This window comes from Micromesistius poutassou (assembly GCF_964030765.1).
Source record: "Micromesistius poutassou genome assembly, chromosome: 7".
In the NCBI taxonomy this organism is placed as follows: domain Eukaryota; kingdom Metazoa; phylum Chordata; class Actinopteri; order Gadiformes; family Gadidae; genus Micromesistius; species Micromesistius poutassou.
The window spans coordinates 1,883,260-1,910,857 of NC_140277.1; the positions used below are offsets into that span (position 1 = coordinate 1,883,260).

Here is a 27,598-nt window from a genome sequence, read left to right on the forward strand (position 1 = left end):
TCTGCTTTAGACAAGCTACATAGTGCTGGTATATTTTAATATCCATACACCATTAGACCAGCTGCAAGATGCAAGGAAGAACTGCAGCCGAGACTCGAGGAAGAGTTGGCGTCGTCTTATAAACGTTTTTTAGCAGATAGAAATCCTGACTTTCGAAACCACCCGTGTGACCAAGAATATCTGAAATACCTTGAAAATGCATTCATGTCATCAAGTGTCCAAGTTAAATGTCTTTAATATCATTAATGGTGTAGTGAACAAAGGCAGTGAAATATGTAGGGTTCTTGAGAACCATAGCCGGGAATACTGAATTTAAAGCATGAAAAATAATATCCACAATTCATCACACTGAATGTGACTAATTCTCTGAACCTATTTGGGAGCGCACAAACATGGAGTAAAGCTGGGACTCTTAAAGGTAGCAGCACACAAACACTAAGAAAACAAACCCCACCTGAATGAATCAATGATGTAATAACTCAATATGAGTTTATGAAGAGCCAACTTTGACATACAATTTAATATTGAAACCAGTACTAATCTTCCCACTAATCCAGTATGAAAACGAGCAAAACCAAAGTAACCTGCTGGTTTATTAAACACAAAAACACAAAACCAATAAAAACTTTCAGCCATTGACAAACAACTTGCTTCATATGTGCAAAGAAAACAGTGTAAAAAAATTGTGAATGATCTACAAAAAGGACTGTTACACTATATCACAAAACTGAATATCCAATAAAGGTCCGTAACATGAAAAGTCATACAAAAGTGTTAAAAACTGCAGTAACAGATTCAGACTTTAACCTTCTACCTTGCTGGGCTGTATCTCTCAGTCCCTTGACTATCCAAACCCATTCACTTGAATTCAATCAATAGAAATAGCCACAAACCCAAAGTTCAGTATATACAGCCACCAGCCCAGTAACTTGTAACAAAATCAACAGTTAAACAACACTGGACCACGTTGTATTGTGTTACAAATGTGTCTCATGACCGATGGCAAACGATTCTACTGAGTTGCATTTGACACACATAGCTATATACAGAAATAAATAGATTTATGTAAAGCTCCTTAGAAGAACGCGTGGTGAGTCTAAACGACAATATACAACGCATATATATATTTACATAAGCACAATCCTCTCTGGGGTCTCTGCCGTCCTTACTGGCAGAAGGGGGAGGCCGTGGGGTCAAACGTCTTGAACACGTCCTTCAGTGTCCGGTCCTCGTCCACCTCCGCCCCCGCCTCCTCCGGGGGCCCCTCCTTCTTCTTCTCCCCCTCCCCCTCCACCACCGCCGCCGCCTTCCCCTCCTCCACCTTCTTCTTCCCCGGCTCCTCCTTGCTGTCCTCCGTGTCCCCTGGTGGTGGTGGTGGTGGTGGTGGCGGGGCCACTGACCCCTGACCCCCTGGCTTGGCCTGCCGGGGGTCGGCGTACTGCGGCCGGGTCAGGACGGCCAGAGTCTGGACGGGGAGGACGTGCACGGCGGGGGGCTTGACCGGGGAGGCCGGGGCCGCCGCGGGGGGCCCGGGGGAGAGAGGTGGTGGTGGCGGGGAGGAGCCGGTGGACGCCGAGTCTGCGGTCCTGTTCTCCTCCGCTGGGGCCCGGGGTTGAGTGGGCGACCGCGAGGCGGAGGAGGAGGCGGAGGGTGGTGGGGGCGGTGTCGGTGGCGGGGGCGGTGTCGGTGTGGTCGGCGCGTGGTCCTTCTTCACGGGGTGGTGGTGTTTGAGGATCCCGGTCTTTTTAGGGGCCTCCGTCGGCTCCTTGGGGCCGTGCTCGCTGCTGTGCTGGCGGGGGTCGTACAGGCTGATGCCCCCCAGCAGGGCGGTGGGGCTCTCCAGCCCGCCGCTGGAGGAGGAGGCCAGGCGCGGGGCGTAGGGGGGCAGCTTCTCCGCCTCGGGTTTCGGCCGGGCGGCGGCAGCGGCAGCGGCGGCGGCGGGGGCGGAGCCCGGCGACACCCCGGCGCCGGCCCTCTGCAGCCGGGGGTCCACGGCCCCTCCCCCGGGGGCGGCGCTCTCCTTCTGCAGGCCGGGCTTGGAGTCCAGGCTGCCGGTGCGTTTGATCCTGGGGTCCAGCGCCTTCAGCTGCCGGGGGTCCAGGGGCCTCTCCATGGACGAGCGGCTCTCCAAGTTCCTGGCGGGCGGCATCCGGACCACGCCCTCCTTGAGGCGGGCCGCCACCGCCCGCGGGTCGATGGCGGCCGGCGCGTGGCTGGGCGGGGGCTCCGGCCGGTTGGCGCGGTCCTTCTGGGCCTCGGCGATGAGCGGCGGCAGGGGCAGGTTGATGGAGTGCTCCTGCTTGGGCACCAGGGAGGGCAGCAGGTCCTCGGGGCCCCACACCACCGCGTCGGCGAAGGCGGGCCTCTGCAGCAGGATGTCCACGCGGATGTGGCTGAACGCCTGCAGCTGGCTGCGGGGGTCCCGGAGCAGCACGCCGGGCCCCGGGTCCAGGGGGATGAGCGTGGCCCGGTCCCGCAGCTCCCGCTCGCCCTCCTCGTCGTCCTCGCCGGCGGGCGGGGGCTTGTGGGAGGACGGCGGGTGCTTCTGCTGCCGGTACGCGCCCGGCGGCTCGGCCGGCCTCACCTTCCTGGGGTCCCTGGCGAGCCGGGGGTCCGAGGCGCCGCCGCCGCCGCCGCCGTCGGAGTCCTTCTTGGGGTCCGGGTGCCGCTGCCGGGGGTCCGACTTGACCCGGGGGTCGCTGGGCGGGGCCCTCTCCTTCAGCAGCCGGGGGTCCCCCGTGGGCGGGGGCGGCTGCGGGGGTCCGAGCTGGTTCTGCTGCCTCTGGTGCATCTCGTTCTGCTTCTTCAGCGACTTGAGGATGGACGACACGCAGCCGCCGTCCTCCTCGTCGCTCGAGTACCAGTTGGTGGTTTCATCTGTGGGGCCAAGCGGCGAATCAACACACCACATCTACTGACACCACGGATCACATCAGCTACTGAGAAGATACTCTGTGTTCATGTGTATGGAGGAAACAGTATGGAGCAAAAACCTTTTTGGGGTTCCATCACATACATCTGGAGTGTGGTTCGACTGATTCAAGCCGACTGAGATGAGACTATCCACCTTATTCCAGGCTAAACAATGCGCGCCGCCATGACGACCAGTCCGGTTTCCCATTTCCCAGTTAGAAGCGAGAATACGTAGCTGGTAGTACTTTAGTGAGAGGATGAGTTCCGTGTGTAGCCACTGTCGACTTGCCATTTTGACCTAATGTAATATAGAACTTTTAAAACTATTGCCGTAGCCTTCAAGACATGCACTGGCGGTGCAAATGTGCCAGTCGCTATGGAAACAGCACTCGACTGGAAATGGAAAACCGGTGGGCCACTATGAATCATGGGAAATAGTATGGAGCAAAAACTTTTTGGGTCCCCTCACATTCATTAGGAGTGTGGTTAGACTGAGATTCAAGCTGACACAGATGAGACTATGAGGAATAAAAGTCAAACATCCGTGGACACCCACCTCTGATGGAGCTTTTGTCCTCCGGGGCCTCTCCCCTCTGGGGCTCCATCCCCTGCTGGTGGGGAGGCTTTGGTGGATGCTGCTGCTGCTGCTGCTGCTGCTGCTGTGTTATGTGCAGGAAGAGGGCTTTCTGCACCGCGGGCGGCAAGGACTGCATCTGGGACTCAGCCCCCATCTGCTGCTGGAGGTTCTGTAGGAAGCTCACGCTGGGGTCCACTACGACGAGGGAGAGTAGTAGACGTGCAGGAAGTTAATACGGGAGAGAGAGAGAGGGACTCATGCGTTAACTGGAAAAACGACACTGTTGCCATTGTCGCCACGTACCTCCTTGGGACATGGTCTGGCTTCTGAGGAAATTGCTGAAAAGCTCCACGGGGTTCTGGCCCAGCGGGGGGAAGGGGAACAGGCTCTGGAGCATCTGCAGGTCCGGCATGGGAGGGAAGGGGGGCCGCGGCCCCATGCTCATGGGGGGCGGGGCGCTCATGGGGGGTCGGCTCCCCATGAAGGGCGGCGGCCCCCCGGGAGGGAACGGCGGCGGCGGCATGGAGTAGCCGTGCAGCGGCGGAGGCTGTTGCCCCGGCGGGCTCAGAGGTCCGGGCGGGGGGCCCACGTTGGGATGGGCCATGGGGGGCCCCGGGGATTCGGGCGGCGGCCCGGGCGGAGCGCCGGCGCCCGGTGGGACGGCGGCCCCGCCCTGCTCCATCTCCTCGGATTCCCCGCCGAACTGGTCCGAGCCCTCCTCGTCAAACTCGTCGAATTTGGATCCGCTAGAAGAAAAACATAAAGGATAATGTTTCACTATGAATACAATTTTGAGTTTACATAATATTCTGAGCGCATGCTTTCCAGTTAAAGCATGCTTAATGTTACACAGGTTTGATCATAAATCATTCAGCGGTCACCTCAGGCCGATCTTCTGCGCCATTTCCACAGTGGGCTGAACTTTGATCTCAAACAGGGAAGGGATCTTCTTTCCAGCCTGGCCCGAGGCCCCGGCCTCCTGGGGGCTGCCTTGGCCCGGCGTGGGCAGCAGACCCACCCCGGGAGGGGGTTTGGGCAGCGGGGCGATGCCCTGCTTCCTCAGGTTCTCCAGCTCGATCTCGTCCTCGTGAGCGTTCTCCTCTTCCGTGCTGATTATCTAGAAGGTCGCGGGGTCAGCAGAACGTTAGTTCTCACACGCTGATCTGCTTTCACCACGTCAAGCCAAGGATTCAATATCAGACATTGGGGGATTAGAGGTAAAAGGGGTTGTGCCCTTCTGATCTCACTTTGTCAAGCAAATCTTTGGTCACGTCGTTCAACGAGTCGTGGGAGAATTTACAGTTGTCTCCTTGGTAACATTTGGCTCCCGTGTGGAAGAACTTGCAAGGATATTCGCGTGGAATTTCAGGTTAAGGAGTTGTATCAAGCCACGGCCTAATGAAATAAGATCAGCATTCACACCAACTCCATACAACAGTGATCGAACAAAAAGAGTTAGACAGTCACAACGTATCAATCCAGCGAGTATGAAAGGATATTGTGCATGTAAATACAGTTATCTCCTTTGCTGCAGTAACCCTGGAGGTAGAATTTGCAGAGTTCCTTTTTCTTATCCGGCACAACAAGTTCGTGTTCGAACTTGCACTGTTCCCCCTGTGAAAGGACACATTGCAAAAGTATATTAGTATTAATATTTTCATGTTAAAAAAAAACAATACTTTTAGCATGAAGTAAACCCATTCTGGTTGGACACACTAGTCAGAAAGCCTATAGCAAAGCATGGAACAAGACACTATAGGAGACATCCATTTTAGGTCTCTTAAGGTGTTATTAAAAAGCAATATTGGCAAACAATAAGTGGTGCCCAAGGGCAGCATTGCATTAAAAACAGTTGTTTAAAGCTGTGTCGTCCAGCCAACACTATATTAACTGTACATTATCATCACGGACCTTGATGCATCGACCCTCCAGGAAGTATTTGCAGATGTATCTGCCGTTGTGTTCCACTGTGTGTTGGTTGATGAACTCCTTGCTCATGATCGGCCGTTTCTTCTGAAACGAGTTCTTTCCGTCCTGTGGATGCTGAGGGAGAAGATAATTACTTAACGCGTATAATGTGAAGATGGCACCAATATCTCACGCATTGTGAGGAACTAAGACTAGTGATTTGCTTTTGGTTTTTTAACAAAAAACAAAACGTTTTCTGCCCCTTTTTGCGGATGGTTATAGGAAAAATAGCACTGTTGGGTCATTTACTACCAAGACATTCACAGTGGTCTTTCAGCCATTGGAGGCGTGTCTTACCTGTGGCCCGCCCTCCAATCCCTGGTCTCCTCCTTGGCCCCGCCCTCTTCCTCCCCAGCCCTTGCCCTTGAGCTTCTTGTTCTTCAGCATCCCCCGTCCTCTGCCTGGCGCGCTGCCCCTGCCTCGGCCCCTCGGCCCTCCGACTGAAACCAGGGGACACGGTCCAGAAGTCAGCGGGGGCCCTGATGTTCAACTCTTGGCTGGCTCACACACTGACATCCACACTCTCACCAGTTCATAACCCACTGATTATGTTGCTCTAATAATGTTATTGTTTGGCTCTTAAGAAGAGGTTCACATTGGCTTAATAACCACTAGCTGGTAGGGCCAACACACACAAAACATGCCTTCAGAAACCAAGAAGGGGAACTTTTTATGATCAAAACAGCAGCAAACATCTTAAACATCCTAACAAATAAGTTGCTAAATATTCAACCAAAACACTGTCTGTCAGTGTGCGTGCGTACGTGCGTGTGTGTGTGCGTGCGTAGTATGTGTGTGTGTTGTACACGTGCACGTCTCTCATACACTGTTGCTGCTGCTTCTGCAGGCCCCTCTGGTTGGACCTCTTCATCTGGTCCTTGCCGTGCCGTCCCTTCCCGCCGCCGAAGCCCCCGGACTCCTTGGACGGGCCGAACTCGGAGCTGTCCTCCTCGTAGTCGTCCTCCTCCCCTTCGTAGTCGTACTTCTCGTTGCCGAAGTCGCTGTACTTGTCCAGGTCTCCGCCCTTGGCCAGCGGGGACTTCCTCTGGGAGGCTCCGTGGAGGCCGCCCCTGGACTCCCGACCGCGCTGTGATAAACACAATTAAATAAATACACCAAAATAAAGGCTCATAAATACGCAGCAATGGATACAATATAGAGCAGAGTTTTCTTTTAAAAGGTCCCATGACGTGCCACCAGGTGTGATTAGCCATTACAAGCCGTTTTGGAAATCTGCCCCTTATGACATCACAAGTGGGCGTGTCCACCTCGATGTGTGCAGGATAGATCAGTCCACCAGCCTACCCGGTGGACTGTAGCAAACGTTGCTGATCTATCCGTCACACATCTAGGTGGACACGCCCATCTGTGATGTCATAAGGAGCAGTTGTAACGGCTAATCACACCACACCTGGTGGCATGTCATGGGACCTTTAATAGGCTCATTAAAACCGTAAGTTAATCATAAATGAACACGTTATGAATACACTAATAATAAATGAACAGAGAAAAAAAGTGTTTTTTTTGGAAGAGCAAGTACACTGATTTATTTCTAATATATGTATCTTTATTCTAATATATATCTAATATATGTCTTTATTCAGTTCAGAGGAGCAGAACAGCGTGATGATTAGGGGGGCTTGACTCACAACCACAGGGTACTTGATTTCACGGGCAAGGTCATCAACCTGACCTGTAGGCCTGCTTGAGCAGAAAGCCTCCATCCTATCTGCTCCTTAATGACCTGAGTTTAACAGTTAACAGTGTGCCTGCTGGCCTCACCTGGGAGGACTGGCCATTAGACTCCTGGTTGGACCCTTGGCCCTTTCGGGTCTTGGGCTTCTCTGGCCGGTCGTAGTCAGAGTCGTAGCTGTCGGAGCTGGACCCACTGGAGGGAGAGTGATGCTAGAGCGAGGGAGAGAGAGAGAGAGCGAGAGAGAAAGTGAGAGGAGAACTTGAATTCAGTGAGGAGAACCTACTTTGGGGCCACAAGAGCATTATGACTTGTTGTGTAAATATGGTTTTGCATGCCTAGTTGTAATACCAGTGATGTCCGTTGTAACGAAAGCTGAAAGAACAAACGTGTTTATTTACTTTCTGCCGGTCGCGGCGTCTCCTCTTGGACTTGTGCTTCTCCCTGGTCTTCTTGTACCGTTTCCTGGAGTGCCTGTGAGCCTTGTCGTCGCGCTCCTTCTCCTTCAGGTCCTTCTCCTTCAGGTCCTTCTCCTTCACGTCCTTCTCCTTCTCCTCGTGGGCCTCCTTGGTGTCCTTCTCCTCTTCGATTCCAATGCCTTCATCGTCTATTTCCCCGTCCTCAAGTTCACCGTCCTCTCTTTAAAGAGAAATAAAGAGTGTTAATCTAACTTTAATCTACTGTTGTACGTTTCCTTGGCTTAAGTTGAATCCAAATAAACTGGGTACCAGTCGAGTACCGTATAAACTGGGGACCCAGTTTATATGGTACTAAACAAAAAGTGCTTGCTCTTCAACTTTCATCAGATAGTATTAAATGCTTGAGTGGTTATTTCCCAAGCCCTGGTATTTAATTGTGAATACAGGACGTGTGTGGCAAATTGGCATGTGCTTTAAACACTATGATACTTGCATCAAACAGCTGTTCTCAGTCTATGTGCACTGGATCTGTCCTATCAAATAATCCATCAGTAATAGTAATATTGTGATTATGTGTTTTCCAAGTGCCAGCCAGTTTCATGGATATTAACATATTTCACATTGATCATGTTGCGATGCACACACATACACACACACAAGCCATCACTGCCCTCCTTGTGGATGACATGTGTCAATTGTCCAGCATAGCTGTTGATATGATATAGAGGTTGAGGAGAAAACCCAGGGCAGGCACAGGAAAGTATTGTAATTATTTTTCACAGCACAATATATAGTCATGCCATTTCACAAAACAACAACATAAATGAATCTTTGCTGATTAGTCATGTTACTAGATGTCTAAGTTTTCTGGACAATGGGATACAATGATAAGGGTGGCATGTGATTTGAAGGAATTATCTTTGTCTAAAAACTATAAATTATATTTCTTCAGCTTAATATGTATGAAGAGGCTGATGCCCATTTCTGCAAAACGTTTTCTCTGCACTGTTTCAGTTATTTGTATTCAGAAATGTTATATCATGTATTTAAAAAAAAGTAAAAAATATATAATGCTGCATATATCTAGACTCAGACCACAGTATGACTATGAACCGGTTATAGGCAACGAATAACAAGGACGCAGGTGTTTTTTGAAGCTGAGCCAAAACACAAGCATATAACCACGCTCCTGCAGTACCGCACGTTGCTCGGTAGGGGGAAATAGTGAGAGAATGGGCGTGGCACACTGGAGATATTTATATTTGCATAGCCTCCAAATGGCAACAATGGGGCAACAATTTTCAGTTGACAATAATAAACTGATGACGCATGTTCCATGAAAATGGTCGTGGATGGCGTACTAACAATGTGATGGGAATGTAGGAAATGTAGATAGCATTTTCCATTGCACTCAAAGGCATGCAAATAATTGTGGGTTGGAGGAGGAGAGGAGAGGGGGGGGGACCCTGAAAAAATGTTTTCCTTACAAAAATAAAAGGTAAAATATAATGATGAAATAAACAATAACACAAGCATGTAGACAGACCCACGGCACTGAGACGCACAGATGAGCGCATTAAGAATTGCATAAGATTGTTTACTCGACCTTTCGTCCCCTGCAAGCTCAGAGTCAGTCATGTTTTTGTCAAGAACGGGGGTTTGGGGACTGGAAACAAGGCTCACTGAAGCCATTGGAAACGGATCTGCCTCCCTTCTCCGGTACCAGAGTGAATGACAGTCACTCAGGGAGAGACGGTGGGTGGTGGTGGTGAGAGATGCTGGAAGATTTGCAGACTGGAGAAAAAACTCACGGTGTTACACGTCTCGACAACAGAGACAATAAACAGACATTGTCCTCTTTCATGTCAATGACGTTTTAACTCAGCAAGCACAGCTTGATACCCCGCCTTGCTATTGTCCCGTCGGTTGACAGCTGCCATGGTGAAACAGAGGAGACCGAGGGAGAAATGCACAGAGTTGTAACCCTTTTCGTGGATATCAGCATCTTCCTTGGCATTTTCAACAGGGGCATCATCTCAAAATGGCTTCTGAGGTCTGCAGAGAACATTCTTCACCGCTGCACCGTCCACGTATATATCGTTCTGGGAGGATCGATCTAACTTGGTGGGTTGGTTCTCTCGCACGCCGTTGGTCAGCGGTGGTGTCGGGGCGTTCCCACACGAGTCCAAGTCAACGCTCATTGGTTGGGAAATCTGTCAGTTATGCTCAGCATCTATAACCCGCAATGCGAGGCGTTTCGCGTCTCGTTTAAAAAAATGGATGTTGGCCTGTATTATATTACAAGGCGATCAGAGTGTGCGCAATACTCAACTCCTAAAATTGATTTGGTTATCTTTCGTCCTTTTTTAGAGAGACGCAAAAACGCGCATGTGTGGTGTCGCCCGTCGCGCCAACGGACAACGCGCAATCGCGTATTCAAGCAAGTCAGTTCTGCTATTGACCACCAGAGGGAGCTAGAGTTATTTTAATGAACCATTGGGTTAAACATAGGAGATAGGAGACGTTCATTTTTTATGTCTAGTTATTCGTCTTATTTCGAAAGAATGTATAATATCCAACACAAGCAAGATTGAAAAATAAATACATAATTAAATCAACTATTCCGTTTGGGCAGAAGGACCATTAAACAGACCACTAGGCCTACATTCACCACTCAATTAAAGATCCTTATACTATCAGGTAAAATCTACCTCACTTTCTGCTGCAAAACTATGAACAACAGTTTGACTAACAAACTATGAGCTGGGTTGACAAAAATCGTGTCATAATCGTGTCACAACGTGTCATGTTATAGCAACTTTCTGTCAAAGAGAAAACTTTGAAAATGTTAAATATAGGTTTGTCATGCCTACATGACAAACGTTGATTTTTGTGAAATCAAAGGCATGCAGATTTCAAAGAGGATGACACAAGCTGTCCGTAGAGGTGCAATATTAGTGAGTTTTTATCCATTTAATACAATCATATATTTGACAAGCGTAACCGTTAAATATGTAAGAGTTCGTAACGCGAACGTCCTCTTGGTCGGTTGCGGCTAAGTATTGGCCTATTAATGGACACGATTTCACTTTTCACTCGGAGACGCGGCTTAATGGAAGAGTCGCTCGGTGGGAGGGATTATAAGCAGGAAGCCTAGGTGGCGAGGAGACCTGGAGCTCTGGAGCTCAGACTCTGAACTGCATCTATGCACCCCGAGCACCTGATGAGCATCTTCTAAAGTTGGACTGCAGACTTTCAGCGCTCCTGAAACCTCGACCTGGCAAAATGCATCGACTGGCTTGAACGAAATTGATTGGGATTATTTTTTTTCCAGTAGCCCACCTGACGACGTTCAAATCTTGGAATAATTTCTAAGCAGTTTTTTTTTTATCATATTGTTGTAACTGCATAACATTGAAGATGGTACTGTCGCTGTATCGTTTCAATTGTATGCTTATCCTCTGTCTGGCCGCAGTGTACAACTGCCATGGTGCCGTTCAGGTCAGTAGACTTTCCATTACAAATGTGTAATGCTGCATTCATTATTATTTAATAAATTGTTAGTCGATTTGAAAAAAATACACGGAAGTCTATATAGTATTTATTATTAAGTGCAAAGTAACGTATAGTGGACTGTATTAACTGGGGTGTATATATTACTACTATTACTTTATTCTGTGTGGTTACATGAATGTGCGTGTGTGTGTGTGTGTGTGTGTGTGTGTGTGTGTGTGTGTGTGTGTGTGTGTGTGTGTGTGTGTGCGTGGACCTGGCCGTCACACTATATGCAGTAATGTTTCCACTTATGCAATGATGTCAGTACTGACTACATATGCTTGCTATATTGTCAGCACTGCACAGCACAGGTATATGTTTCATATATGTACAGCTGACTACGATGTTGTTGCTGTATGGTTTGGTATATTGTCAGTAGCCCCCCCCCCACCCACCCACTGTATACAGACGTAGGGGCATGTTGTTTCTCCCAATTAGCTTGTGCGTAGTGCACTTTTTAAGGAAAGGATTAGAGACTTTTCCTAAGAGGGAACTTTGGAATGGCTTATCAAGCTTTTCCACTCAAGTAACTCACCGTAGCCTGTCCAAGGCTCCCAGGTCTACCAGGGACTAGGGATTTGTTATTCAATAAGCCTTTTTTACTCAGTACCTTACACTGCCATGCAAAATATACAGATAACCAGTGTTCTGGACCAGGATCTAACAGACATCTGCCAAACAGATTTTGTCCAGCTGTGATTTGCCATTGTGGTGAAGCTATAAAGTAATTGCTGCTGGAGGTAGGAGGTGGAAGTTGAAAGCAGGAGAGAGAGAGAGAGAGAGAGAGAGAGAGAGAGAGAGAGAGAGAGAGAGAGAGAGAGAGAGAGAGAGAGAGAGAGAGAGAGAGAGAGAGAGAGAGAGAGACAGACAGAGAGAGAGAGAGAGAGAGAGAGAGAGAGAGGGGGTGATTTTAGGACAAATCAACATCATGTTAACCTGCCCCAATGTGTACATGATGTGGTACAGTACATTTTTAAGCAGTGTTGAGGATGAAATAACATGTAAATAACATGATTGCATCTGGCCCAGCTGGTCATGCACTCACATCGGACGCTACGAACACACTACGTCTACCTAGCTATACGGTATATATATATATATGTATATAACACATATAAAGTAGAGGAACAAAAAAACTGACTTCATAGCTTAGTGGCTGTTCGAGTCCCAGCAGAATAGTTGATTATAGAGTTTGATTATAATTCAGTTATTCTTGATAGTGATCAGTTACTCTAATAAGTATATGTTATCTATACATCATATATGAAGTAGAATACTACAACACTCTGACTGACTTGATAGCCTTGTGGCAAGTGTGTTTGACTCCCAGCAGAAAGTTTGATTCCCAATATCTTTGCAAGTCTAATCAATTATACTTGTAATACTGGTCACTGTAAGGCTTGAACCCACAACCATGACAGCTTACCAACCAGCCAAAGTGCTAACAAACCATTTGACCAATACTGACTATGGGGTTCTGTGTGTTCGCCAAATACTGTGACCTCTGACCCATGTACTCTCCCTAGCCATTGAAAAATGAAACTCTGTATCATAGGCAAACTTTCCAAAGTATTCCTATTCCTAGGATTTGCAGAGCACACATTTCCCTTAATAACTCAGAATTTCTACATTACGTCGTTTTGGGTCAAAACATTCTGCTCTGGATTCGGTGTCCATATCTGGTAAATATAAACCTCAATAACTGGGTGGTAGCTCTAGAAAATCAGTGGGGATAATAATATTATTAAGAAGGGAAAGAGGGAAATAGGACACGAGATACAAGCGTGTGTTTGCTTTGCAACCGCACTAATTAAGAAGCTGGCTCCCGAATCCGGTGACCTCAGCCCACGCAGCTGCTCTTTATGTTCTGTTGGCTTCTTTCATGTTCCACATTTTGCGGTGTGCTCGCTCTCAAACCCCTTTCTGAAGTCATGTTCCGCTTTTTAAAAAAAAAGTTAATTTCTCTTGCCTCTGTAAAAAGTCCTCCAATTAAAGGGCTTTGATGCAGATCCCTTTCGACATGTTTTCCCGCTAGTTTCTCTTTCTTTCACAGAGCTGTATGGATAAGCACCAGGTGGTCGGGGTTCTCCGTCAGATGGAGAAGTTCCTGAAGGGCCAGGAGCTGAGGTTCACCGAGGGCCTGCGCATCATGAAGTCCAAGCTGGTGAACCTGCAGAACTCGGTGTCCAAGCTTCCCCAGGCGGACCAGTCGGCAGGTGAGCTGCCCGGTCCATACCGGTTGTATGCGCAGAACAGGGTCTCCAGCTGAACCTTTTGGAGACAATAGGAAGGTTTGATGAATGTTTTGTTCCAACAGTATGACGTTACCAACGTTTGAGCAGCATTCCGTTACGTTTCTAACACTGTATACCATAGATTCTATTTAAACAAAGCGTATATTTAGAAATAGTTGTGGGTAGGAAGTCCATTGAATGCAAACTTCAATGGACCTCCATACATAGAGCCATAAACTTTACCTGAGCTCGCTGAGCATGGCATTAACACTGCCAGGGTTAGGGGTTTAATTTCCACTGGGGATGAATGCACTCATGGTAATGTAAGACCCTTTGGATAAAATCGTCCACCAAATGGAATATATACATTTACTATCAAATGTATTAACTGTTTGGATACCTGCTTGAGTACATGTCTGTCTCAGTCACAGATTGAAGGGTTTAGCTTAAATATACTTAACTTCATTAGCCTGGGAATCCAGACCCACATCTAGAAAGCTGTAGGGTCTGGCAACAAGTAATGAAAATGGCCCAACTCGAGGGGCAGAACCAAGCCTGCATTTGAAAATATCACTGCACGCAATTGGATAACACTAGGACCCATCAGAAGAATACAAGGGGTGATGTATCCAGACCAGCAGAGCTAACCAATGGATACGACTCTTATCCGCCATATCCGGTCTGTAAAACAGCAACGCTTTTGGCCCGCCTATATCAGATACACCGATGTGATTGGTTAATGTTCTGGGTTTGGGCAATCGGGGAGTGAGTATATTGCTCGTTCCCAGAGTGACTCGCTGAGCAAATTCAAATTGTGCTCTGGCAAGAACTCTGGATTTCCAAGGTATAACTTCATTGTTATATTACCTCAAATAATCAACAGTCAATAGTCAATTTGCAATGCCCAGTTCTCTCAGGTCCGTCAGTTGGGCTCCAACCGCAGCCGTAAAATATGCACGGAACAAAAATGGCTTCCTTTTGCCATTACGGGATTATCCAGATCCTCCCAACAGAGCACGCTGGTTTACACAGCTGAGCACTGACAGCAGCCCTAGGAGGAAGCAGGGTTGTGTCGTTTGGCAGCAGTAACCAAGGCTACGAGACGTTCTCTGGTGTCCGACCAACCCACCCCGTAGCTATGTGGACGGGTCTTGGCAGGAGAAGAGGCGCCGGATCTGACTTTGGTTTTCATTGGATCCAAGGCTCAATAAAATAAAAAAGATAAAGGGAAGAGCGAAACCGTTTCGCCCCGCTTTTCTCATTTCTTAATATAACTTTTTGAGACCAATTCATGCGTCCTTCTTTGGCTGAAGAGCAAGTATTTCTTTCTTGATTCAAGTCTGCGTCTTTCTCTTCTTAAAACCATTCCTCAGTCCAAACTAGAGAATAGAACTATCTGCTATCATCTCTTTTTAAAGTCACTTTGTATCCAAGCTGGCTCTAACCATTAACCCCCTAAACAAAAACATTGGTTTAATTAGTTCCTGTATCTTTAACAGTCTCCTAGAGACTGGTCAACACAGTTAATACCAACAGCATTCCCCTTCATAACAACACAGACCCACTGCATCGTCAGCCAGGGTTTTCTTTGTTTTCCTTGCATGTAATCCTAACATCCTCCTTAATGAGTGTGCATGCAAAGGGGAGCTCAACCTCCAGATAACATCTTCACTACTTCGAAGTTGATTAAAAAATATGCACGCAATGTGGACGTCGTTTCAAGCATGTAATATATTCTTCCACTGGGGCTACTGCAGCCGTTCCCATCTGATAGGGCTTCGACCCTAATCACAAATTGTTCTCTCCTGTTCTCCGCTGGCTTTTGGAGGGAGAGGCATTTCGGACAGTCGTTTCCCATGAAGGCCCTCCATCACCCCAGCAGCTTGCGTATATCCTGGGGCCGGGAATACCACAGGACGCTGGGAGACTTAATACACATATTAATACACTTATATGTGTAGTAAGTCTCCCAGCAACATGTGTATATCCTGGGGCCAGGAATACCAGGGGATGTTGGGAGACTTAATGCACATGTGATTCACCTCCCTGCTACTGTTGACTCTCTTTCTCTCTCTCTCTCTCTCTCTCTCTCTCTCTCTCTCTCTCTCTCTCTCTCTCTCTCACCAGCCCCCACCACGTGCCCGACCCTGGAGGCCCCGGCCCACGGCAAGAAGTTTGGCTCCAAGTTCGTCGTGGGCCACGAGGTCCACTTCTCCTGTTCCCATGGTTACCGCCTGGTGGGCCCCGGGACGCGCGTGTGCCAGGACAACGGCAGCTGGAGTGGCACCAGCACCCTCTGTAAAGGTACCGGGCCCTTAGGCTCCCTGTTGACCAGCCACACACACACACACACACACACACACACACACACACACACACACACACACACACACACACACACACACATGCACGCACGCACACACACACACACATACAACATACAAACATCATACAAACGTGCCATGTGGATTTTTTATCATGTTACAATAAGAATATATTTACGTAAAGAGCATTGTTACAATGAAACACACATAGGTGCATTTTACATGCACGCATGCACACACACACACACACACACACACACACACACACACACACACAGAAACACACACACACACACACACACACACACACACACAACCATCCCGTAGTAGACAGCCAGCCGGTATCCGTTGCCACCTCACCATCAGTCGGTGGATGGAATGCCTCGTCTGCCGCATTATGAAGCTCCACTCCGGGCCAGAGAATACCCACACGCCCCTTCGGGATGACCTTGGCTCAGGAATCCCTGAATGCCAAGCTGGATCCAGTCAGTGGGTCGCGTTCCCCCCCCCCCCCCCCCCCCCCCCGGGGGAGATCCACGCACAACCAGGACGAGGCGAGGAGCGGAAGAAAAGGTCCATTCTTCGTGGACGGCCGCGGCTCGGAGCCGTACTGAATGACACCCTCGTTGGAGTGGCATTAAATGTCTCGGGACATAGAAAAAAACACCTGTAGCGCATTCCTGCGCGGGGCGCAGCCTCAGCGCTCCCTGTCTCTCTCCCGGTGCCCCGCCATGAACAGAATCAGTTGTCCCGGGTACTGTAAGATAACTAGACGCTGGTCGGGTTACCTGGGGGACTTTGACAGGGTTTCCCCCCCCCCTCCCTACCCCCCCTACCCTACCCTACCCTACCCTACCCCCCCCCCCCCCCCCCTCCATTCATTCAACCCAGGGGAGCTGCATGGTCTGTGAGCATGCAAGTATGCTAAGCACGCTGTTGATGGCTAGCTTTGGAGAGGGGTAGGGGGGGTCACTACCGACATTCCTGCAGAAATTCCACCAAACGGCACATGCACATACACTTGTTTGTTGACGTTAACGTATAAAAAGCAAACAAAAAAGTGCCCTGTGCACAGTGTTATCTGTGTGCTTGAAGCGCAGTGGGCCTATAGAATGTCTAGTATTGCTCTTACTTGAAAAAGCGCCAGCGGTAGGAGTGTGGAAAGAAAATAACACACATTTCCATCCTAGTTTAAAAATAACCAGCAGACTGAATTGGCCCTATACATGTTAGGGTCTTATGTCAACCGCCGGGGAAGTCAAACAAACAAGGGGTCATTTAATATCTGTGGATATAGACCTTTGGCCACACTGGGTGCCATGGCGTGTTCCTTCAGTCATCACCCTTTAGATCATCTGCAAGGCTCCAAGAAGCTTTACCTAGGTTTAAGCAAACACAGTCTAGGGGGGCCGTTCCGTTTTTCCAGAAATGTCCCACTCCGAGCAGATCGGAGTGAGAAAAGTCTTAACTCTTGACTCTTGAAGTATACCAGGGTATACTTTGAAGTATATTCAAATGTTGTATCGTCCACTGTTATATCAGTATCAGTTATTAATGCTTACTGAAAAGCCATGCATGTGGAAAAGGGTAATTGGTCGTAATGTGATGTGATGAATCTGGAATGTGGGTGAACCATCTTATCCAAACCTCTGGCTGTCCTTCTCTGTAATGACCATAGATTCATCTCTCATTAAAGTGTACTATCCAAGTCTTTCATACTTTTATAATGATAGAGAGAGATCGATTTTTAATTTGTAGCATGTAACTCTTAAAAATATCTTGGGGTAATGGCAACTGACTGCATTTGCAATCCACTGTGGGCGGTTTACACAAAACTTGACATTAAAGCCTTCTTTGCGTATGAGCTCTAGGATTGACATTGGTAGATATGTGTAAGAGAGAGGTATGTGTGATAAAAATGACTTAAGGATTATCGTTTCATCTTGTCTTGAAGGGGTGGTTTCCACCCACTCACCACACAATGTCAGCCAATCACACTTAGGTATTTTCCTGGATTCCACCAAAGTAAATCTACCCAGAGATAAAAAAAAAAAAAAACACTGACACTGTAGCCTACTGTAGACAGATCAACAACATGATAGGACCGATCTCTCATCCCTTGTGCTCATTACCGCTTCTCACACCTGAAGTTTGCCAACTCTGGTTGGCACGAAGGGGCTAACAGTAATCTCATTCACACCCTCCGTCTCCTTTACAAGGGAGACACTGTAGACCGGCCTGCTGCGTGTCAGTTGCAACAACCAGAAAGTCATCCAGTATTCAACCCACACACCACTGCAATTGATAGCATTCGCTAGCGTTTATGTTAGTGCACTACTGTTGGGTCTTCCAGCCCTGGTTTCCCACCTTATACCTGAGTTTATCGTCCTCCCGTTCACGAGAGGTCTGGTCCCCTCTGTGCCCCCTCAGATGTGAGTGAGTGTGGGAGCAACCCCTGCCAGAACGGGGGTACCTGCGTGGAGGGCGTCAAGCAGTACAAGTGCACCTGCCCCGTGAACTGGAGTGGGTCTCACTGCCAGCACCCAACCCAGACAGGTGAACTCCTCCTCCATTTCCTTATAAACAGAGACATGGATTTTAATCTTGTTTAATGCATTTGTAATCTAGGGTTGATTACTTTTCAGTGTTCTTCCTGAATAACCTCTCCTTTTTCTTTGTACAGTGTGTGTAACCATAAGGATTTCAACGTCTTGAATGTGTATAAAGTCTTTGTTCTTTTAACAACATATTCTCTCACGTCAGGCCCTATTCTCCCCAGTCTAATCCGAGTTCTCCTTTGTTCCCTCTCCTCCCCGTGAGCGCAGCCCCGCCCGAGTGGAGCGTCATGAACGACCCGGCCTTCAGCAGGCGGCCGCGCTGTGCCAAGGTGGACCAGGCCCAGCACTGCAGCTGCGACGCAGGCTTCCACATGAGCGGCACCTCCGATAACTCCATCTGCCAGGGTGCGCCGCGGACATCGGCCTCTTTCCTGTGTCCCTACTGTACTGCTGTGGTTAAGGGGGCGTGCATGTTTCCAGCGTCGTGGATGATTTGTGTGTCCATGCATATCCCTGCCGCAGAGATCAACATACATAACGCATATTCTTTAACATTATTTCTTAACATATGTAACTTTGTCCTGTATGGTTTCTCCACATTTTGTGCTCTTGTCGTTATGGACAGTTATCCAGTGTAGTGGGTTGTGTGTGTGTGTTTTTGTGTTTGTGTGTGTTTGCGTGTGTACGCACAGTATATGCGTGCGTGCGTGCGTGCGTGCGTGCGTGCGTTTGTATGTACGTGTGCGTGTGCATGCGTATGCATGTGCGTGCTTGCGTGCCCGGGCTGTATGTTTTGCGTGTATGCATGCTCATCTCTTCTCCTTCCCCCTGCCTTCTCAGACGTGAACGAGTGTGAGGTGTACCGAATGGACCAGGGCGGGAAGCTGTGCATCCACGAGTGTGTGAACGTCCCGGGGTCCTACCACTGCGTCTGCCCCGGTGGCTACAAGCTGCTCCTGGATGGGCGCAGCTGCGAAGGTGGGTGAAGCCCCAGACTCACCGGGCGAATTTTATAGTCAGGGGGGGGTCGACTTTGTCAACGCACGGTACACGACTGGTCTTGGCGATCAGTCCCACCTTGCCGTCGGGTCGGTGGTCCACACTAACCGACTAGAAACATGCAGGAGGGTTTCTCACGTGAAGATTCTGCTAGCAGATTCTCTGGTGGTCTCTGAGAACTCGCCAAATCTCGCGTGAACACGTCCACTCACGTTGGTGGGAGTGAGGTCCCGCAAGGCATATTTTTATTACGGCCGCTGGATTTGTCGACACCTCTAATGAACGGCGCCGTCATTTATACTGGATTGAACGTTTTATGGACTGCTTCAAGCCTTTTTGTCTTGAGGGATTAGACCAAAATACTTGGTACGGTAAATAGTTAGGCAGCAGTTCAAGTCATTGGAAATAACCAGGAAAGAAAATCATGGTTTGATGGCTGACTGTCAACACTCTATCAACCAGATATTTGGGTCATCCATTACGAGGGACAGGCCATTTGATTCTTCCCATTGGCTGTCGTAATATCTGATTTCAGTTCCCCCCCCCCCCTCCCCCCACACTACGCAAGTCAGACCCAATAATATTAAACTGGTTTGAGTAAATTTTTGCCCTCCCAACTCTAGAGGAGGCGGCAAAATTGCTTGTCTCCAGAGACACACTTCACAACAATCAGACTTATGTGACTTCAGCCTAAAATCGCCCCCCACTCCCCCTTTCCTCCCTCTCCCCCCTCTCCTCCCTCTCCTCCCTTTCCCCCCTCTCCTCCCTCTCCTCCCTCTCCCCTCCCTCTCCTCCCTCTCCCTCCCTCTCCTCCCTCTCTCCCCACTCCCCCACTCCCCCCTCTCCCCGACCGAGCCTGCCCAGTAAGCCCGCCCTCGAGTCTGCAGGTTTGTCGCCTGGCGGGGCCTTGACAGGAGGGGACAAAGGCCCATTCACAGGCCTACGGGCCGAGGGGTCCCGCTGGTTCATGAGCTCAGAGAACAACAGGTGTCGGGCCAAAGCCCTGGGATCCCCGTGGCGTGCGCGAGGAGCAGGGGAAGGGAAGTTTGTGGTGCGGGTTCCCGAGGCTCCTGTGCAGCAGGAGTTTGTCCGCCCCCAGCGGTCGGCGTGGCTATCATAACGTACCCCCTGAGTTCATTCTGCTTGCCAGCGGAACAAATGAGCTCACCGCTTCCCAGGAAAAACAATCTGGAGGACATGAGGTGCGCTCGCAACCGTGTGTGTGTGTGTGTGTGTAGTGGGGGGTTTAACTGAAAATCCAAATAAACAGTCATAGCCCAGTGCCGCCGTGCTGTGGTAACCAGGAAGCAGGGATTCAGTCAGTCCAACTGAAAAAAGGTTTCGCTTCTCCACGCTTCTCCTCTCCTCTTCTTTTGACTTCCTTCCCCTATTTTCTCTCCCTTCTCTCTCCTATACCTCTCTCCTCACCCTTCCTATTCTCCTCTCCCCTTCTCCTTCCTTCTCTGCTCCCCTTCGCTCTTCTCTCCTCTCCCCCATTCATCTATCCTCTCTCCTCTATCCTCTCTCCTCTCTCCTTCTCCTTCCTTCTCTTCTTACCTTTGCTCTTTTATCCTCCTATCCTCCTTTCAGCCATCTCTCCTTCCTTTTCTTCACCGCTCTCCTCTCCTCTTCCCTCCTCTCTTCCTCTCCTGTCCTCCCCTCTCCTCTTCCTCTCTTCCCTCCTCCCCCCCCCCCTCCTGTTCTCTCCTCTCCTCCCCCTCACCTCCTCTCCTCTTCCCTCCTCCCCCCTCCTCCTCCTGTCCTGTCCTCTCCTCGCCTCCTTCCTCCCCCTCCCCCCTGCTACCTCATCCATGCTTTTTCCCTTCTGTTTTTCCTCCAGATGTGGACGAGTGTCTGAGCCAGCAGCACAACTGCAGCCAAGGGACCACGTGCATCAACACAGCGGGGGCCTTCCAGTGTGTCAGCCCTGAGTGTCCCCCCGGCCATGGCAACATCAGCTACGTCAAGACCTCTCCCCTGTGAGTGCATGCTGCTCGGCCCTCCCTGCTCTATGAATGATGGGCTCTCCACTCGTTTTGTGCGTTTGCCGTTTTCTCTTTTCTTTTCTTTTCTTTTCGGGCGGGCGGGCGGGGGGGGCGGGGGGGGGGGGGGGGGCGGGGGGGCGGGGGGCCGTCCTTAAATCATGCACCTTGGAAACGGCAGGAATGCTAGTCACATACTGGAACACACTGACAATGTTAGCGGTGGTGACAGACTCAGTGTTATCATAATGACAAACACATTGAAAGAATTTTCTTTACTTTTTTCCATCTTGAAAGACATAACAAGTTCAAGCAAGGCTCCTCAACATCATCTTGACTTTCGCCCTTCCTGACAATCCAACCCGAGTACCAGCCTATCTGTGTATTAATCTCTCTAACAGCGAGGCACTGCATCATTTCAAAGAGACATTTGACTTTGAACCTCTTCTCCTTTCTCTTAATGTATTCGACACATGTTCCTCAAGCCTTAGTCATAGCCAACGTTCGCCAGAGTCATCATAATCTCTCAAGCACCCTTGGCTTGGCTTTTTACACCTGCAGTCGCCAGTTCTTCACAAGCTGCCTCATTTAAGGGCATGAAACGCAGCCCTGTCTATTCCCAGTGAAGCGTCCATTAGGTCAGATGCAGTCATACCGCCAGCAGAGCGGGTCAACATATGTTGGGAAAAATCAGTAACTGGGAGAATGCCTGGACTTGTGTAAAATAGATTAGTATTAATATTATAAAATGAAATATTAGGCTGGGGCGGGGGGGTTGGTTGTAGAGTCAGAGTGTACAAAGAGAAGTGTGTGGACAAACTTAAATCATATAGGAATCATAAAAATAAATTGTCCTCCACCATTTTGTGTAATTGTTAGACGTCAACAATGCACACATAGGGCTAGGCGGGGCAGTGCTGCCGTTCTAGCCTCAAATGCCCGGGTCGGGGTACCGTACCAGCACCAGCACCCTGAGTGGCAGCCTAGCCATGTCCTTCTGTGTGTGTGTGTGTGTGTGTGTGTGTGTGTGTGTGTGCATAGGTTCTGTCCTGTCAGTCTCTGGTCCCCTCCCACCTCGGAGCACCAGGCTCCAGGAACCAGGAACCAGGAGGTTCTACGTTGCCCATATGTGTGTGGAAAGTGTGTGTGGTGGGGTTCATAGATGAGATGTTCACCAGGGACAGTTTGGTAAAGAAGCCTTATGGATGCGATACCACATGGACAAAATTCAATTTCGACTTTTTGTGGCGGACAATCCTCGATATAAATGATTCAATTCCTTGGGCAAAGAGTTCCAAACCACAGATCTAAACCAGATACACGTTTCTTTCTTTTCTTTTCTTTCTATACACGCTTATTGTACGAATCCCTGCCGTTCACCGGCGCTTCCACAATGCTGCTCTCTCACCAACAACACCAGCGAGCCTTTAACCAAAGCAACAGACAACCTCTGCGTCGATGCATCCATATCTATGTATATATATATATATATCATATATCATTTGTTAAAGATTTATTTTTGCGTTTTCTTATAGAGAGAAAGGTATAGGAGAGAGAGGGGAGGACATACAGCACACAGGACCACGGGCAGGATTCAAACCCGGGTCGCTGCGTTTAGGACTGTGCCTATACGGTACGCGCTGTAACCCGGTGCCCCTCGTATCTATGTTTTCATGACGTATGCGTCCTTCTCCCCCCCCCACCAGCCAATGCGAGAGGAACCCCTGTCCCGTGGCCAGCCGGCCTTGCCACATGGCGCCCAAGACGGTGTCCTTCCACTACCTGTCCCTGCCGTCCAACCTGAAGACCCCGGCCACGCTGTTCCGCATGGCCACCGCCACCGCGCCCGGCCGCACGGGACCCGACAGCCTGCGCTTCGGCATCGTCGGGGGCAACGCCCGCGGAACCTTCGTCATGCAGCGCTCGGACCGGCAGACGGGCGAGCTACTGCTGGTGCAGCAGCTGCGCGGGCCGCTGGACCTCAGCGTGGACGTGGACATGTCCGAGTACAGCGATCGCACCTTCCAGGCCAAGCACGTGGCCAAGGTGCACGTGCTGGTGTCCCCGTACAGCTTCTGAGCAGGAGGGCTGGCTGGCTCAGGAGCCCCCGGGGGAGGGCCAGGACTTGAGAGGAGATGGGGAGGGGCGGGGGGGGGGGGGGGGGTGAACCAAACAAAAAGTATGATAAATATATTATAGAAGTTAAAATGGAGTATGGAACCGACGGTCTGTTGAGGCTGGTCGGGGCGTTGACCGGGACCGTTGCTTTATCTAAGCTGTTTTGTTCGAGTGCCACGCGTGAATGCTTGGGGGGTGGTGAAGGGTGTCCGGTACTGAACGAGGGAGCGGTGTGCCTTGGCAGATTTTGTGGATTATTGTGGGATTGAGTGGTTCAGGGAGAGAAGGTTGATTATGTGTTTTTGCTGTTGAAGATTCTCGTTTTTTGTGTTTTGGGCCCGTTTTAGATCGTTTTTGCGTCGCTTAGCATCTGCCCCATTTAATGCACTACCCTAGCTTCTACGCCAAACTGTCACAAATCCGTATTAGACGTTAGAACCGTAATAATTCTTATTTATTGGAAATTTTATTGTTGTTTTTTTTCGATTTAAATATATGCATCTAGTGTATCTTCTTTCTCACTGTACGTCATTCATATTTGTTCTTTTTTTACCAGTTTGCTTTGTCAAAGAACTCATTTGTGTTAACAGTCTGGAACAGTAAAAGCACTTATGTACATGGTCATGTTTTATTATGTTTTTATATACCGTAAGTTATCAAGACTTTGTGTGATCACACCGTTATCTATCCTTGATTTGACCGAGCACAACAAAATATAGCTGGTATTTTAATGACTCTCCATAACTATTTCTCCTGAACTAAAAATAAAGCTGGCCAGAGGCTTCAGTCCTTGTTTATTAAAACTGCCTCACTTGATGTTCAACAGTATGTTTCTAAATTACTCCTGAGTCATTTTTTTTGCTGCGACTTTCCGTCTAAACCATTACATATGCCTTTTTAAGAATAACCAGTGCAAGGATGGTTATCGCAGCCATGCCTAGCCAATCACAGTTTCTAAATAAACACTGCTTGGCTTTATGGGAAGCATGGCTTTCCCAATGTATGAAAACAGGAATGTTGGTTCTGAATTAGACATTCCCTAGTCAAAGCCACACTCATTGATGGTTTGAGAAATGAAAGGAAAACCTCACTGTGTTTTTTTTATGTAGATGATAATACCCATCATAATATGAAAAACACATTTGTCCATCTTTTTTCTTCGCTAATGTATTTTTGGGAGAAAGAGAATATGTTAATGTTCCCCACATGTGGCCTGGTCATCTTTTCCCTTCCTCTTCATCCTCCTCCTATCTTCATACACAACACAGTGTGTGTAAAGTGTCTGTGCTAAAGATGTTTGTTGCACACATGACCAGCAGGAGATGATAATAACAGGGACAATGCCACATAGTCATACCACAATTCATAGGTATAGTTTTTGGTAGGGAAGCTAAGGACATGTCCACTTTGGTTTGCACCAATGTGTCGAGTAAATTGTCCCTACCCTATGGTCCCTGTTATCGTAATCAAGCAGAACATTTATTTATGGAGACATTCAGTTGAAATGAACGATATAATCTCTGTCAGGTCTGCCAAATAAGCAAGCTTTCCCGACATCTGATCTGCACATACAAACAACTGACTTCCTCGGAAATTCTTCTTGCGCCATCCCGTCCTGTCCTACCCGTCCGTCTGTCCTGACCGTCTGTGCATCTATCTGGCGGCTTGCCCCTAGCGGCACTGTTTAGTCAAACAGTCTACAGTCAAATTAGAGAGTTACTTTTTCTTTAAAAACGATTTATCTTTATTTGTCAGCCAATGTCTTTCCTTTAAGAAGTGTTAACTGACATTCCAATATATTTAAATATTATTACACAGCATTTCGTCAATGTTCAAATGAAAATTGATTCTCAAACATGAGCTGTAAACTAGCCTACAAAAACCCTTTCCCCTCCGTGGTCCTCCTCCCAGGGTTGTCATGGGAACCAAACCCTGCATGGGGACGCGACCCCAAAGTTGGGAAGCAACAAATAAGTAAAAGTAGTATTTGGTACGACAGCACACCTGGCAGGGCCGGCCCGAGGCATAAGTGAACTAAGTGGCTGCTTTGGGCCCCCTGGCCACCAGGACACCCCCCCCCACACCCCTTAATCGGCTTCCTTAATCGTACAAAATGAATGGGTTGATGTCTTAATGGGGCCCCTCAGGTAAATATCACGATATATCATGATATGTGATGTGATAATCTAAAAGCCCTTTAAATCATGAAATTCTGCTTATGCCACAATGTCTGTGTGGAACCCTGAATGTATCTAATCAAATATGGACCAAAATACGGCATTTCAGAATGTTAGTAAACAATAGCCGTAGCGACACTTCCGGGTGGCAGAACGAGCGGCTACCACTGACCTGAAGCCATCCAGCCGGCTGTAAACACAAATAATAATAATAAATAATAATATATATATATATTAATGAGACTTCCTGTAGCACCCCGCAAGAAGAAAATCATTAATTCAAGAAATTTACTCTGTTTTCTCGATCGTGGAAGGGTGCAGCTAAATCCAGTGCTATATTAGTTTGCTTGTGCAGGCCCTGTAAGTCAGGTTATAGGCTATGAATCTGAACAAATTAAGGTATTGCCCATCTCCAGCTGGCCATCCCCAAAATACACCAAAATACAGGAAATCACATCTACCAAATTCAAAATATTCTGGGGGAGGACCCCCAGACCCGCCCCTCTCCCCCATTTACACCCACTTTTGCACAAATTGGAGGACGGGGGTCTTTTGGCTTCTTTGCGCAGGGGGACAGTAGTTCACAATCCATTCCTGTATTAATACAATTTATAATGTGACATGGTGTGCCATTTGTGTCAATAATCATCGAGAACAGATGACTTCGCGGTGGTGGGAGGGGGGGCCCCAAAGGCTTGAAACAAATTCTGCTTAGGGCCTCCAAAAGGCTTGGGCCGGCCCTGCATGTAGGACGTGGTGATCAGTAAATAATGGTGATCAGGATCATCAAATTCTGTTATTATATTATATATTATGTTATTGGTAATCTGTACTAAATGAATGCCATTTCTAAGACCCTTATCAGAAGAACATGCCATAGATATTTATATGCCCATGTTGAACCATGCACAGTGCTTAGATCACAGCAGAAAGGTGCATGTTTTCATAGGTATCAGGTGACATACATAAGGACCTTTTCATGAAAAAAAAAAACCTCCACATTCCAAATTCTCTGGATTCCAAGGGCATTGCCACGCCATGAGCTGTACTGTATATAGTCCTGGAGCAACATCGCCTTGCCTTGCCTACCTGGAAAGCCATGCGTAAATCCATGAGCCCTTTCAAAGTGAAACGCTAGAAGCTCTACCCTCTCTCTCCTGCTCCTGGTGAATCCCTATGAAAATAAGATGGAGGCATATTTTGTCAGGAATGTAAGTTTGAAAAGTGAGCAAAAAAAAATAGGGTAGGGGTCGTCTATAGATCCCCTATGTGTGGAAAATCACACTAATTGTTTGAGAGCAAAGAAGAGAAACATAGGTTTGGATTAAAATGTATTGCGATCGAGGTGGGCCATCACATAACCTAGTAGTAGTGGCTATATAAGACAATGTCAATAGACTGTTTATTGGGTTGCTTGAATGCAGCTTAACATTCCTGGGCCCCTAAATACCAGGGATCTGGTTGGTTTAACGCAGATTTCAGAACGATGGACTTAAAACAGTGTGAGTTGAAGGTCACCTGGACGGACTTCATCCCCTGAAGGAGCTGCTCATTCCTGACAGTGAGCGCATGAAAGAACAGAGGCATGATCTACATTTTTCCAATTCATTGCTTTAAAGGTCCCATGACATGCCACCAGGTGTGAATGTGATTAGCCAGGTGTGAATTGTTACAAGCCGTTTTGAAAATCGGCCTCTTCTGACATGACAAGTGGGTGTGTCCACCTAGATGTACACTGCATAGATCAGTCTAACAGCCTACCCAGTGGACTGTAGCAAACGTTGCTCATCTATCCGTCACACATCTAGGTGGACACACCCACTTATGATGTCAGAAGAGACGTAACGGCTAATCACAATCACACCTGGTGGCATGTCATGGGACCTTTAAAGTTGCATCATTTCACATGCTGCCTTCACATCATCTTTGGTATGATCATGAGAGACTATACTGCAGTCACAAAGCAGTGCATGCAATATTTTCATAGGTTTCGATATTTCTGATCTTTGCTGACTATAGTCTGTCATTCTTGTCTCGTCACCACTCATTTCTGTCACCTTTTTTTTGTAGCAGCATTTCAC

At 48.4% G+C, this 27,598-nt stretch overlaps 2 protein-coding genes across 2 annotated transcripts; one reads left to right on the forward strand and one right to left on the reverse strand.

Annotated features, from left to right (window-relative positions):
* Positions 1–655: 655 nt before the first annotated feature.
* Positions 656–9,607, reverse strand: zc3h6 (zinc finger CCCH-type containing 6). Its single transcript, XM_084470367.1, has 12 exons — positions 9,177–9,607; positions 7,553–7,790; positions 7,241–7,363; positions 6,284–6,545; positions 5,756–5,898; positions 5,402–5,533; positions 4,990–5,104; positions 4,738–4,847; positions 4,372–4,607; positions 3,794–4,236; positions 3,470–3,685; positions 656–2,877 (listed from the first exon to the last, which is right to left on the reverse strand). The coding sequence occupies exons 1-12, from the start codon at positions 9,260–9,262 to the stop codon at positions 1,166–1,168; spliced, it is 3,816 nt and encodes a 1,271-aa protein (XP_084326493.1). The 5' UTR covers positions 9,263–9,607; the 3' UTR covers positions 656–1,165.
* Positions 9,608–9,611: 4 nt separating this feature from the next.
* fbln7 (fibulin 7) lies at positions 9,612–23,301 on the forward strand (the record flags this gene model as incomplete). The annotated part of the gene is made up of 8 exons (XM_084470145.1): positions 9,612–9,623; positions 13,179–13,341; positions 15,487–15,663; positions 18,114–18,239; positions 18,509–18,646; positions 19,082–19,219; positions 21,081–21,219; positions 22,929–23,301. The coding sequence occupies 8 exons, from the start codon at positions 9,612–9,614 to the stop codon at positions 23,299–23,301; spliced, it is 1,266 nt and encodes a 421-aa protein (XP_084326271.1).
* Between the last annotated feature and the right edge of the window lie 4,297 nt (positions 23,302–27,598).

Excerpts from the sequence above, each read along its gene's own strand:
- zc3h6 (XM_084470367.1), bottom strand. The coding sequence starts at position 9,262 with ATGGCTTCAGTGAGCCTTGTTTCCAGTCCCCAAACCCCCGTTCTTGAC. Across the intron at positions 5,534-5,755 it reads GATTGGAGGGCGGGCCACAG|CATCCACAGGACGGAAAGAA; the intron begins GTAAGACACGCC and ends CTTCTCCCTCAG. Across the intron at positions 5,105-5,401 it reads TGGAGGGTCGATGCATCAAG|GGGGAACAGTGCAAGTTCGA; the intron begins GTCCGTGATGAT and ends GTCCTTTCACAG.